Source organism: Nerophis lumbriciformis, linkage group LG02 (assembly GCF_033978685.3).
Source record: "Nerophis lumbriciformis linkage group LG02, RoL_Nlum_v2.1, whole genome shotgun sequence".
NCBI classification, from domain to species: Eukaryota; Metazoa; Chordata; class Actinopteri; order Syngnathiformes; family Syngnathidae; genus Nerophis; species Nerophis lumbriciformis.
Genome location: NC_084549.2, coordinates 20,080,505 through 20,093,576, shown reverse-complemented (window position 1 = coordinate 20,093,576; position 13,072 = coordinate 20,080,505). Strand labels below are relative to the sequence as shown.

Below are 13,072 nucleotides of genomic sequence, written 5' to 3'. Positions count from 1 at the left end.
GTTAGGGTTAGGGTTAGGGTTAGGGTTAGGGGTAGAGTTACTAATAAGCAATAATTCTAAGGTTATTGAGCAAAGACTCTTAGTTAAAGGCTTACTGGTTGTATAATAAGGCCATGCAGAATAAGGCATTAATAAGTACTTTATAATGACTAATTAAGAGCCAATTTGTTACTAATTTTCATGTTAATAAGCAACTAATTCATGGTGAATATGTGTTCCCCATACTAAAGTGTTACCATATTACCATTATTATACAACTTTGGATTTTTGTGGACTGGTTTCAGATGATGCTAATGACACCGTTGGACTACCAAATGTTTTTATTTTAAAGGATTTGGTTTCTTTCATTCAAAACATTTTGGCTCATTTTTATACTTCGCAAAACTCATCCCGCGGGTCGGATAAAACCTGTTCGCGGGCCTAACCCGGCCCGCGGGCCTTACGTTCGACACCCCAGGTCTAAGGGTAGCGCTGCCTTCAGGGCCTAAGAATGATCATGGAAAGGAGCACGTTTTTACCTGTCTTGCATTCCTGATATTCTTGAGAACCACTTCTTTAATGGAGGGGCTGTTCTGTCTCGGGGGATGATAGAGTAGATCTATGTTGGTGTCTTGTTTTTCCTGCACGACCTCCGGCCACCCCAAGTCTAAATTAGGAGCGTCCACGTCGGAGTTGACGGGCCAGTACGTCCCCGAGGACGATTTGCTGCTCTCCGTGGGTGCGTTGTCTTCCTCGGCGTTGTTCTGAGGCGGGAGCTGCTTGGCGTTGGTCGTGATGAAGTCGAGCTCGTCTTCGGACAAGAAGCTCCCGGTGCGTTCTCCCTTGAGGAACTCGGCATAACTGTCTCTGCCGCCGCTCAGTAAGCAATCGATGGCCAGCCGATACGACTCCTTGTAGTGGGATTGCATGTAATCCCCGGATGCATACTCTCCCCTTATGGACGACAGCGAAGAAAAGTTGGAAGACTCCATCGCTACAAGCGGCCTCAGTTAGACCTGATGCAGAACACACAAAAAATGATTATGGAGACCACATTTCATCACTTTTTTTAATTTTAAATTTTTTAATTTTTTTGGTCCTGTCCAGCTAATAGGCAAATCATATTGTTGATGTAGATGCCCATATCGGCTGTGCAAATATACTTTACAAAAGAGAAGTGTGGGATACTTCTCTTGTTGCCTTATTTGTATTTTAATTTATTAAATGGATTTATATTATCATTTTGTGCAGCTACATTTCATCCCTGAGTTTGATTGATTGATTGATTGATTGATTGAGAAGTTCATTGACATGTAATGCTTTAAAAAGGCAAACGGATTTCACAAAAAGCCAAAAGGCTTGTTTCCATCGTGGTCCATTAAATATTTACCACATTTGATACATTCAAACATAGAAGACATATAACCTGTAACATGTATATACAAAAATACGTTAAAAAAAATGGATAAATTATGTCATACTTGCCAACCTTGAGCCCTCCGATTTCGGGAGGTGGGGGGCGGGGGGCGTGGTCAGGTGTGGGGCGGGGCGTGGTTGGGGGCGTGGTTAAGAGGGGAGGAGTATATTGACAGCTAGAATTCACCAAGTCAAGTATTTCATACATATATATATATATATATATCCTGAAAATATGCAAACAAAACTGTGTTTAGATAATTGATACTTCAAACTTGCATAAATAAATCTTAAGGAATATAACAAAACTTGGCTTCTGAGAGCTTCAAAATGTAATGAATAAAATGCTAAAGTTGTTGATAAACAAGCAATTATTTTATTAATTAAATATGGTCATTTTAAATGAATTATGATCATTTAAATTAATGATTTCAAATATGTTTATTTTAATGTATAATTCTATGGCTTGATGTAATAAGGAGTCAGAAAAAATACAAATAAAAATACAATTAATTTTGATGTTTTTAGCAAAATATAGTAAAAATGTATTTCGTTTTTTTTTGTTTTTTTTATTAATAAATATATTTATTTTTAGGTAAGATAAACATAATAATACAATTTATCTCTAGTCCGACCCTGTTGTCCTCCCGTCGTGAAAAAAGGCTGTCCTCACTCAGGTCCGCATGGAGCTGGAGGGGGCGTGGCCTCCAGCTCCGGCTGAAAATCGGGAGATTTTCGGGAGAATATTTGTCCCGGGAGGTTTTCGGGAGAGGCCCTGAATTTCGGGAGTCTCCCGGGAAATTCGGGAGGGTTGGCAAGTATGAATTATGTACATATGTCAGGTGATTTGAAAAACAATATGTACAAAAAATGGGGGGGGGGGGGGTATATACACTATGTACATGACACTATGTAAATGACTATGCACATGTTGACTCCAAGAGTGTGCATAACAGAATGAGAAAATATATATAGACTATAACCACATATTGTCATGTCCGTGTAATCATGTTTTGTCTTAGTCATGTTTTGTTTAGTTATTGGACTCTTTAGTTTCTGACTTTTCACTCCCTTGTCTTGTTTCCATGATTACCCATTAGTTTCACCTGTTCCACGTTTGGACTCATTGTGCACTCTTTGTCACCATAGCAACCCATTAGTTTTCACCTATCACGTCACGCACCTGTTTCACGTTTTGAGTCACGCACCTGTTTTCGTTAATCATGTCTGTAGTATTTAAGTTCAGTGTTTTCAGTTTGTCTTTCTGGTGACATCCCCGCATTTATGCTTCTGCACACTCTCCACACCCTTATGATCCTTGCTGCTCTTTTTTCATGCCGGTTCCATGCCAAGTAAGTTTTTGTTAATCAAGCCACAGTTAGTGTTTTTTGTTGTTCATAGTTTCTGCCTTTGTGCAAGTATTTGTTTTCATAGCCAAGTCGTTTCTCCGCCACTGTGCGCGCTTTTCGTTTGTACTTTTTTTTGTAGTTATAGTGTTTAAATAAATCATGTATTCCCCTTCACGCCACGTCTGGTCCAATTTTCGTTTGTACTTTTTTTTGTAGTTATAGTGTTTAAATAAATCATGTATTCCCCTTCACGCCACGTATGGTCCAAATCTTTTGCACCTCGGGAGAACAAACCACGCCATAGTCCAAGTCGTGACACATATAAACCTGTCTGATGCTTCGGAAAGTTGCTGGTGATCAATTTGGGTTCAGATCAGGTAGAGGTTGAGCTGAGCCATGATTTTACTGTATGGCAGTTTTAAAATTTAGTAGGGAAGTTCAAATTTTAAGGTCTGTTGGTAGTGCATTGCACTGTGTGGTGGCAAAATAGTAGAATGCATTTTTTTCCCATGAGAGTCTTGAATTTAGAGGGGGGGAGCGAGGTCTGAGGAACTCCCTCTCGTGTAGTACCTGTGAGCATCACTTACTCTGGTGAAAATGGTTGGGCAGGTACTTGGGGACAGTTTCTCTGAGTATTTTGAATACCACGCACATTGCAATTTGGTGTACTCTTTCCTCAACTCTTAGCCATCCCAATTTGGTAAAGTGGGCTTGAATTAGGTGAGTCCTGTATGGGAGGTTGAGCAGGAGTCTCACTAGCTTGTTTTGGGAAGTTTGCAGTTTCGTTTTTAGTGGCTTGGGGATACTGGTGAACCATGAGGTGCAGGCGTAGTCAAAATGACACTGTATGAGGGCACCGGCAAGAGTCTTAAGTAGGGATGATGTTTGATAAGAAATTATCGAGTTCGAGCCTATTATCGAATCCTCTTATCGAACCGATTCCTTATCGATTCTCTTATAGAGTCCAGATAGGTTGTTGTATATGGGAAAAAAAACACAATATTTGGTTTAACAAAAGCTCACTTTTATTATATAAGAAAAAAATAAAATCTAATAAATAAATAAATATTGACTGTTACCCCCCCTAAAAAATTAAATAAAATAAATAAATATTGACTGTTGTTACCCAAAGTATATTAAGTGGGATTTTTCAGAAAAACAAATATATACAGTAACACAAAAACAACCTGTCCCTGTGATCACTATAGGTGTATAAATAATAATATAGTGTTAGATAAAATTAGTCCCTTGGGCACAAAACTGAAAATAATACAGCTCTCCAAAAAGTGCACTTCTGCTGCTATTGGAACATACTAACTACAGCTATTACTCAGGAAAAGGCTCAACAGGACTCAGCTGGACCTGCAGAACTTGCTGACACGGAGCCTGACCTTGCTGACCAAGGACTGACAGCAGTGTCCGCGGTACCTGCTGTTGAGAGACTGTCTAGACCTAAGAGACATGTCCAGCCACCTAAGAGGCTGATTGAGAGTTGTTAAGAACTCTTGGTTTTTTCGAGTTGTTTAAAAAAATAAAAAAAATAAATAAATAAATAGTGTTGACATAACTGTTTGTTATGACGCTTTGACATTTTTGCACTTTATTTCTTTATTGAAAGAAAATTCTATGAAGGGAAAAGTTGTTTGCAAATGTGGTTACAATGCTAAAACATTAAAAGTTAAAGGTAAAAAAAAAAATACACTTTATTGAGTTAACATTATTTCTTTATAGGGGGAAAGATGTGATGTTATGAGCTAGGGAATATAACAACTACACTACCCAGCATGCAACGGGAGTGACGAGCATGCGCGGTAGCCCCGAAAAGTGTTGTTGCATGTCGCCACCCGGCAGCTAAGAATGAGGTTATGAGCACGCTGTGAAAGTAAACGTCAAGAACTCAGCCAACACGCCTCCTCTGCATTATTTATAATTAGACAAACAACACATATACAGTGTGATTTTGTTTTGTTTACAAGGAAAGAAAGACAAAAGTTAAAAAAGGGAGATGTGTTGTATATATATGTATGTGCTGCGGTTGCTTTAAGAACGTTGCGACAGCTGCCGTAAAGGAGGTGCATTGCTAGCCTGGTTGCTATGTGTCCGGTTGGTCGTAAAAGTGTTCGTCAAGTGTTTGTACCCTGCTCAAATCTCTCAGTAAAGTTATTCATTGGATTATACCTTTTGTTTTGAACTTTATTACACTTTGGAGCGCTTTTTACGGTCCATTTTTTTCCTGTTTTCGCTATCTGCGCCTAATGACTGAGCTACGTGACGTCATTTCTTGTGATGTCCCACGGAGCATTTCTGGTCGGAACGGGATTCGTTCCCAGGGATTCGAATAAAGAACCAACTCTTTTTCTTTACTATAGTGGTCTCGATAACGGGTACCGGTTCTCAAAAAGGGATTCGAGTCCGAGGACTCGGTTCTTTTCTTATCGAACAACCGGGAAAACCGGTTTCGAGCATCATCCCTAGTCTTAAGTGTATCCCTGTTGATAAACGCAGAAATCCTGCCCAAAAATCTAGTTTTATTATTGATCTTGGTTTTCACCAGAGAGAGTGTTGTCCAATATGCAACCTAGGTAAATGACCTTGTCTTTGCTGGTGATTATGGTACCACCTGCTTTAATTGTAAAGCCTGGGAATTTACCTAGGTTGTGCCTGGACCCAAATAGGATGGACTCTGTTTTACCCAGGTGTAGTGACAGTTTGTTATCGGAAAGCCAGAGACAGAGATTACTTAGTTCGGTGCTGAGTCCAATTTGTCCCTGTCCGAGGCCAGGATTGCAGAATCGTCCGCGAACAGGAACAAATTGCTGTTACATGCTGATTTCATGTCAATCACGAATAACAATGGTCCCAGAATGCTCCCCTGTGGGACACCACAGCTCACCTTGAGGACGGTGATCTGTTCTTCTCGACCACCTGTTCTCTATCTTCAAGGTAGGACTTCATCCAGTTTGTGGCTTTGCTGTCAAAACCGATTGCCCTCAACTTGTTTAACAGTATTGAGTGGTTAACTGTGTCAAATGCCTTTTGAAGGTCCAGTATAACCATTCCACAGTACTTGCCCATGTCTATCTCTCGCCTGATGTAGTCAGTTAGGTACAGTAGGAATGTATCGGTGGAATGTGATTTTCTGAATCCTGATTGACATTGGAATAGGAGCTTGCGATTTGATAGATAATTATCCATTTGCTCATATATTAACCTCTCTATAACCTTTGAGATGGAGCAAAGGATGGAAACAGGGTGGTAGTTGCCCGGGTCTAATTTGTTTGCTTTTTTATACAGAGGTGATATTCTCGCCAGCTTGAATTCTTGTGGGACATGACACTGGTTGATAGACAAGTTGGTGATATAAGCAACCATTGGGGCAATCGTCTTTGAGAAATCTGGTGGGAATATTATCATGTCCTGTGGCTTTGTTTGGCTGCAGTGAGCTAAATTTCTTTAACACGTCATCAGTTTTAACTTTGACAAACTTGAAGTCATCCCTTGCGTACCCCTTTGTTTTTGTAAAAGTGTAAAACTAAAGAGAATTTTTAGTCATTAGCTGTCAATGCCCACGCAAATGTAATCACGCTGCCTGTTTCTAAATGATAAGGCTACTACGGCTATTACCGTGTTAATTGCCGAAGATATTTCAAAGGAAATAGCAGGAGTTCCTCCGCGATACAATTCGACTCCAAATGTAAATATAACCAGCCTGTTATCGCCATCTAATTACAGCGCTTGCATGGCGACTAAACACGCCTGATGGGTTTAAAACGACCAGGAAATGAACATCCAACAAGTACTGTAAGTAAGGTCATTATCTTTATAATCGCTTCACCACAACTCCCTGTAACCGTGACAACCGAGTCAGATCAATGTTTACTCTAACCAGGATGCCACTGTCATAATATTTGCCGTTCGACCCGACGCCGCTCGGTCTGTGGGTTAAAAATGTGACTCACACAACAGATTTTCTTCACAGAAACTCCCTTATCACCACTGAAACTGTTCACAGGTGAACTGCAAAAAGGGGGAAAAAACTTCACCTGTTGTGAACCTGAATTTAGGTCTGGTTCAGTAAATGTGCAGGTAGTGCTTATATGAAGCAAATATGTGATTGCCAACAGCATGAGTTGTAATCTTGTAGAGCAGGGGTGTCAAACTCATTTTAGACCGGGGGCCACATGGAGAAAAATCTACTCCCAAGTGGGCCGGACTGGTAAAATCATAACTTAAAAATAAAGACAACTTCAGATTGTTTTCTTTGTTTGAAAATAGAACAAGCACATTCTGAAAATGTACAAATCACAATGTTGTTGTATTTTTTTTTACACTTACATGTTGCGGATAATAGTATTCTATCTTTATTTGTTGTTATTTATACTTTCTGAATAAATTATGTGATAATGTTCATCAGTTGTTATTTTCAATTTATCAAGATAAAAAAATAAGGCAGCACTTTTGTATGGGGAACATATTCACTATTAATTATTTGCTTATTAAAGTAACAGAGACTTAATTTAGAGTTATTTGGACACTAGGGGAACATATAAGGGTTAGGGTTAGGGTTAGGGTTAGGGTTAGGGTTGGGGATAGTGTTAGGGTTAGGGTTAGGGTTACTAGTAATCAATAATTCTGAGGTTATTGAGGGAAGACTCTTAGTTAATGGCTTATTGGTTGTATAATAAGGCTTTGCAGAATAAGGCATTAATAAGTACTTAATAATGACTAATTAAGAGCCAATATGTTACTAATTTGCATGTCAATAACCAACTAATTCATGGTGAATGTGTGTTCCCCATACTCAAGTGTTACCAAAAATAATATCAAAATCAAATTACAGGATGGTTTTTATGTAGTTTGCTTATTTTCCTCGACTGGTGTGGTTTATTTTTATTTATTTTTTTACAAATGTAGCATCGTCTACATAGATACAAAGAATTGCTATTGTGACATCTAGTGGACACATTTAGAACAGCAGTTTCTTTCATTCAAAAATTTCAGCTAATTTCTATACTTAGCAAACTGATCCCGTTTGACACCCCTGTTGTAGAGGGATTTACTGAGAGACAGTGGCCATAAATATAATTTACCAAGACATTCCATTTATTCCAACAAAAGTCCCTCCAGTCATGTTTGTAGGCAGGGACAAACATTGTTTTCCTTATGAATACAAATAAGTCTTTACCGTCACTTAATGAGTCAATTGGTCTATAAATATGTATATTAACAGCCTTAGGAAGGCTCTTATTAAGACTTCTAAACATTCTGTTTTCTCAGTGTGAAGTGCACATGCCCCAGGGGGCGCCAGAGATATCAGGGGATGCGCAGCAACACAAGAAGAAGAAGAAGAAAAAAATATGCAAAATTTAGCAATGTTTGTTGGAACCCTTCCATCCATCCATCCATTTTCTAATGATTGTCCCACTCGGGATCGGCCAGGGAGATATTTTTAAAAAGTCAAAGTAGAAAATGGAGGATTATTACATCATATACTGAATATTAGGGATGGGTATCTTTCACTTTTGGAATTTATACGCTACCATTTTACATCACTTTTGTGTGTTCAAATGTGTTTATATATATATATATATATATATATATATATATATATATATATATATATATATATATATATACACTGTATATAATTTTTATTTATTTAACATTCAACACTGCATTGTGCTGTCCAATTGTTATCTTGTTTTCTTACACTTATATGTCTCATTTGCAAGTACTGTACTGTAGTGTACTGTATTATATAGTAGACTTTGCATGCAGTTGCGATCCAAGACGTTAGATGACAGTAGTGTGTTGTCTACGGTGTGTTGCCTTAGCCGGGAAGTAGTCTTTGCTATTAAGCTGTAAGTGCCGGTCTTTTCTTTTGTTGAGTCCTGCTAGGTGTATGTACTGTAAGTATTGTACTTATTACACACCAGCTGTATGACTGTAATGCACATCTTGGTTGTAGTTTTAATTGCTACATTTGGAGGTGTTGAAATAGCCATGTAAAATCGCTAATGCTAATCATTAGCATGTGTATAAAAAAAATATACAATTTCAATCAGCATTGAGCGAGTGCATTTTTTAAAAGTGGAGCCTTACTGTATTTTTTAGCGCCTTCTTCTTGCTTTGTTAGCATGGAAAATTGCAACATTACCTAGAGACATTCCAGCTGAGTCCGCTTGATTGCTTGTTTGAGACAGTGTCGAGTTTGCAACCCATATGGCACTGTTTGATTTTACGTGAATCGCTACCCGGTAGTTCCCATGGACTGCAGTCGGTACTTATAAAATTACCGAATTTGGTACCCATTCCTACAGTACCCTGTTATTATTATTATTATTGGTAGGAATATTACCATTATTATACAACTTTGGATTTTTGTGGACTGGTTTCAGATGATTCTCATGCTCGCTAGCTAATGACACCGTTGGACTACCAAAGGTTTTCTTTTAAAGGATTTGCAGTCGCACAAGAAGGTTTATTAAACAAACATGTATTAGGTTAAATAGAAGTACAGTGACTATAGTACAGTACAGTACTGTACCTCCAAAAGTACAAAAATGCCAAGACGCTGCACAAGTGTTACAATTCTGAGTCAAACCTACATTTTTTTAAATGTAGGTCTGAATATATATATATATATAAATAAAAATATATCTCAATGAGGTTTGGCGCAAGTTTTTGAAAAAAATCATCATGAGTGGCAGGAGCAGATCTTAAAAAAATGTTTAGCTTAGTTAATGTGTTTTTTTCCCATTTTTTTGTGATGCCGATGTCTGACCTGCTCAGTAGAATATCAATACAATTAATTAGATTGATCAGATGCAGAATTTGACCAAGCTAACATAAATGTGAATGACTAGCATAGCAATGACCATGTACTTGCCATAAAAAATTATGTTATTTCGGGACTACCTGCATAAGCCGGGAATGTTTTCCTCCGCTCTGGACTCTGCGCTTTATACAGTTTATTCAGCTAGTTTTATGGATTTTACTGGGTTCATGAGTCTCACTTGTCGCCAATAACTTTATCCTAGTCACATCAGACTAATGAAATTGCATTCGCACAATCATTCAGTCAGCCATTTAGCGCGTTATGGACTCACCATTCCTGTCCTTCACTGCATTGATTTTAAATTACTTTTAATTGTTTTTAAATCACTAAATTTTTATTTAGCAAATTTTTACTTTTTATTCAACCCCTTTTACCGTATTGCTTTTGCACTACCTTGTTCAGCTCATTCATTGTTTATGTTCTTTGTTTTTTTGTTGTATTTTTTTTGTTTTGTTTTTTGATCTATGCTTTTTTAACCTGTAAAGCACTTTGGTTCAATTTAAAAGTTGTCGTAAACGTGCTATATAAATAAAGTTGACTTGACTTGACTTGACATCATGGAGAAGAAATTACAAAATGGATGTGACGCAGGCCCAAAAGCAAAAACGATAGAAAAATCCAAAGAAAACGGCACTAGCCTAAAGGCGACATCGCCTCGAGACAAAAGTAAAAGCAAAAACGGCTGCGGCTGTGTTTGGCTGCACCCGTTGCAAGTCATAATGTGTAGATTATGTTTGCTGAGTCTTGAGTTGCATGTCATAATGTGTCGTCTTGCAAGTCTTGAGTTGTATGTTATAATGTGTAGTCTTGCAAGTCTTGAGTTGTATGTCATAATGTGTAGATTATGTTTGCTGAGTCTTGAGTTGTATGTCATAATGTGTAGTCTTGCAAGTCTTGAGTTGTATGTCACAATGGGTAGTCTTGCAAGTCTTGAGTTTTATGTCATAATGTGTAGATTATGTTTGCTGAGTCTTGAGTTGTATGTCATAATGTGTAGTCTTGCAAGTCTTGAGTTGTATGTCACAATGGGTAGATTATTTTTGCTGAGCTTATTTCCTAGTTCCACAGAACGCCCCCTACAGGAACATAGTTTGCGTTTCGCTTTTCCACCCCTCTTCCCTCCTCAAGTTGTTCTTTTGTTGCCCATCTTTTACGGGGCGCCGCCCTCGTGGCGACCCATCAGCCTCCTGTCATAAGTCTGTTTCCTGGACGGGTTGACTAAACAAATACTGTTGAACATGTTTAAGTGCAATTAAGCATCTTGTATCTTGTATATGCACAAAATAAAATGTGTTATTCCTATTTAGGTGCAGTTTATATGTTTTCTATTGTCAAACAGCAATGTAAACAGAGTAGACCATACTTGCCAACCTTGAGATCTCCGATTTCGGGAGGTGGGGGGTGGGGGCGCGGTCAGGGTTGGGGGGGGGGGGGCGTGGCTACGAGGGGAGGAGTATATTTACAGCTAGAATTCACCAAGTCAAGTATTTCATATATATATATAATTATATATATAAATTATTTTATTATATATATATATATATATATATATATATATATATATAAATAAAATAAATACTTGAATTTCAGTGTTCATTTATTTACACATATACACACACATAACACTCATCTACTCATTGTTGAGTTAAGGGTTGAATTGTCCATCCTTGTTCTATTTTTCTAACCATGCTGAACACCCTTCCGCAGGTACCCAGAAAGGTTTCGAGTACCACCAAAAAAACGGAATCTCTGAAGACAGTATAAAAATCTGTGTTAAAGGTGTACAAATACTGTTTGTATAATAAGCATGTTATTGTTTACAAATGAGGGTTAAGAGTTCAGTACTAAAAAAAAAAAAAAAAAAGAATGTGGCTTAAGTACACTTTTTTAATTGAGCTGCTGCATTTTTTTGGTTGGGTTGTTTATTTATTTTGAGGAACTTCTCCATTTCTAAAAGGGGAGGAATGTTATAGAGTGATCTATGTTTGTCTGTTGCCATCTCCTGGTGAATGTTGGCTATAGCGTACTGGGGTTACTTTTTGGTTGGCCAACGATTTGCGCACCTGACGTCAAGTGTGTGAGTCTGTTCTGAAGTCTACAGTAAAGAGACGTACTTCATCACCTCGCCTGGTTATTGCCTCCAACTCAATATATTACAACAACATTGCTGTTTACGGCAGACGAACTGCTTTACGGTAGAATAAAACATGACTGCTGTTGTTGTGTGTTGTTACCGCACTGGGAGGACGTTAATGAAACTGCCTAACAATAAACCCACATATGAAACCAAAAACTCGCCCTCGATCATTCTACAGTTATAACGTGTGTTGTGGGAAAGCGGACGTGAATACAGGCTGTTGACACGTCACTCAGGTCCGCATGGAGCTGGAGGGGGCGTGGCTTCCAGCTCCGCCTGAATTTCGGGAGATTTTCGGGAGAAAATTTGTCCCGGGAGGTTTTCGGGAGAGGCGCTGAATTTCGGGAGTCTCCCGGAAAATCCGGGAGGGTTGGCAAGTATGGAGTAGACTACTTGAGCAGTACGAACAGAGCCATGTGACATCACAACTGCGTGGGCGTGTGCTGGCTTTTCATCACGTGAACATGTGAAAAGCATAATTCATATTGAAACTATATTAGTTAGTCCAACCGTTGCCATCATCTAATGCTTCAATAAACATTATAACCTTCCAAACTGTCCTGTTCCTAGCACGTAGAAGAAGAAGTCATACAATAATATAATGTAATGTAATATGGTAAAACGCTCCTAACCCTAAAGACAAATATGTTTTATAAATGTTACATCAAATAAAAATGGTGATGCAGGAAAGTGTGCCTTGACAAAATATAAATATGAGTGTGTTGTCAGGATGAGAGTGTCCCACAATGAACTCAAGATAATCTTATCCAAATATAATCGAACAAACTGTTTAGCTGTGTATGCAATTCTTACCGGTGTAATCACTGCCAAGACAACAGCAAGATGTAAGCAACTTACATTTAGAGTGGGAAAATCCTGCTGACTACTCCAAAAATATATCCCAATGAGGTTTATGCACAGGCTTCAATAATTGTGCTTCAACATTTGAGGAAGCTACTGTCCCTTCGGCTGGAAGCAACAAAGACAGGAGGGAGTTGTCTGAACATGATGAGCAGTGTGCTGAGTACGGAGGGTGTGGGTTCCAGTTTTGACATGCAAATGGTCGGTTTGGTTAGAAACTTGCTCACAAGCTACCGTAAACCTGTTTGATACTTGTTTTTTGTGTGTGTGTTTTTTCTTTTGCCACTCCTCTTTTCTCCTCTCTTCCTCTACTTTATGGACAAAGTTCAGCAACGGCGAAAATCACGACGGTGACAGTCAGACAGACGTCAATACTGCAGAAATACATCATTCTTATGCATCCAATACGGTGTGGGGGTGTATTTCTTCCGAAACACGCCATGCAATCGATGCATAGCACAGTAAATGTATGCACTAATGACTTTGTGAGGT

At 38.5% G+C, this 13,072-nt stretch overlaps 1 protein-coding gene across 2 annotated transcripts in view; it reads right to left on the bottom strand.

Moving 5' to 3' along the window:
* Nucleotides 1-12,764, bottom strand: part of fam83b (family with sequence similarity 83 member B) — a 58,129-nt gene extending 45,365 nt beyond the window's left edge. Inside the window, exons 1-2 of one of the 2 annotated variants that reach the window (XM_061956964.1) lie at nt 12,533-12,764; nt 519-995 (exon numbers count right to left, since the gene is read on the bottom strand). In XM_061956964.1, coding sequence (XP_061812948.1) covers nt 519-971 — 453 coding nt within the window. In that variant the 5' untranslated portion in view covers nt 972-995; nt 12,533-12,764. The remainder of the gene's footprint in view (nt 1-518; nt 996-12,532) is intronic. The other variant, XM_061956892.1, reaches the window with a different exon arrangement.
* Between the last annotated feature and the right edge of the window lie 308 nt (nt 12,765-13,072).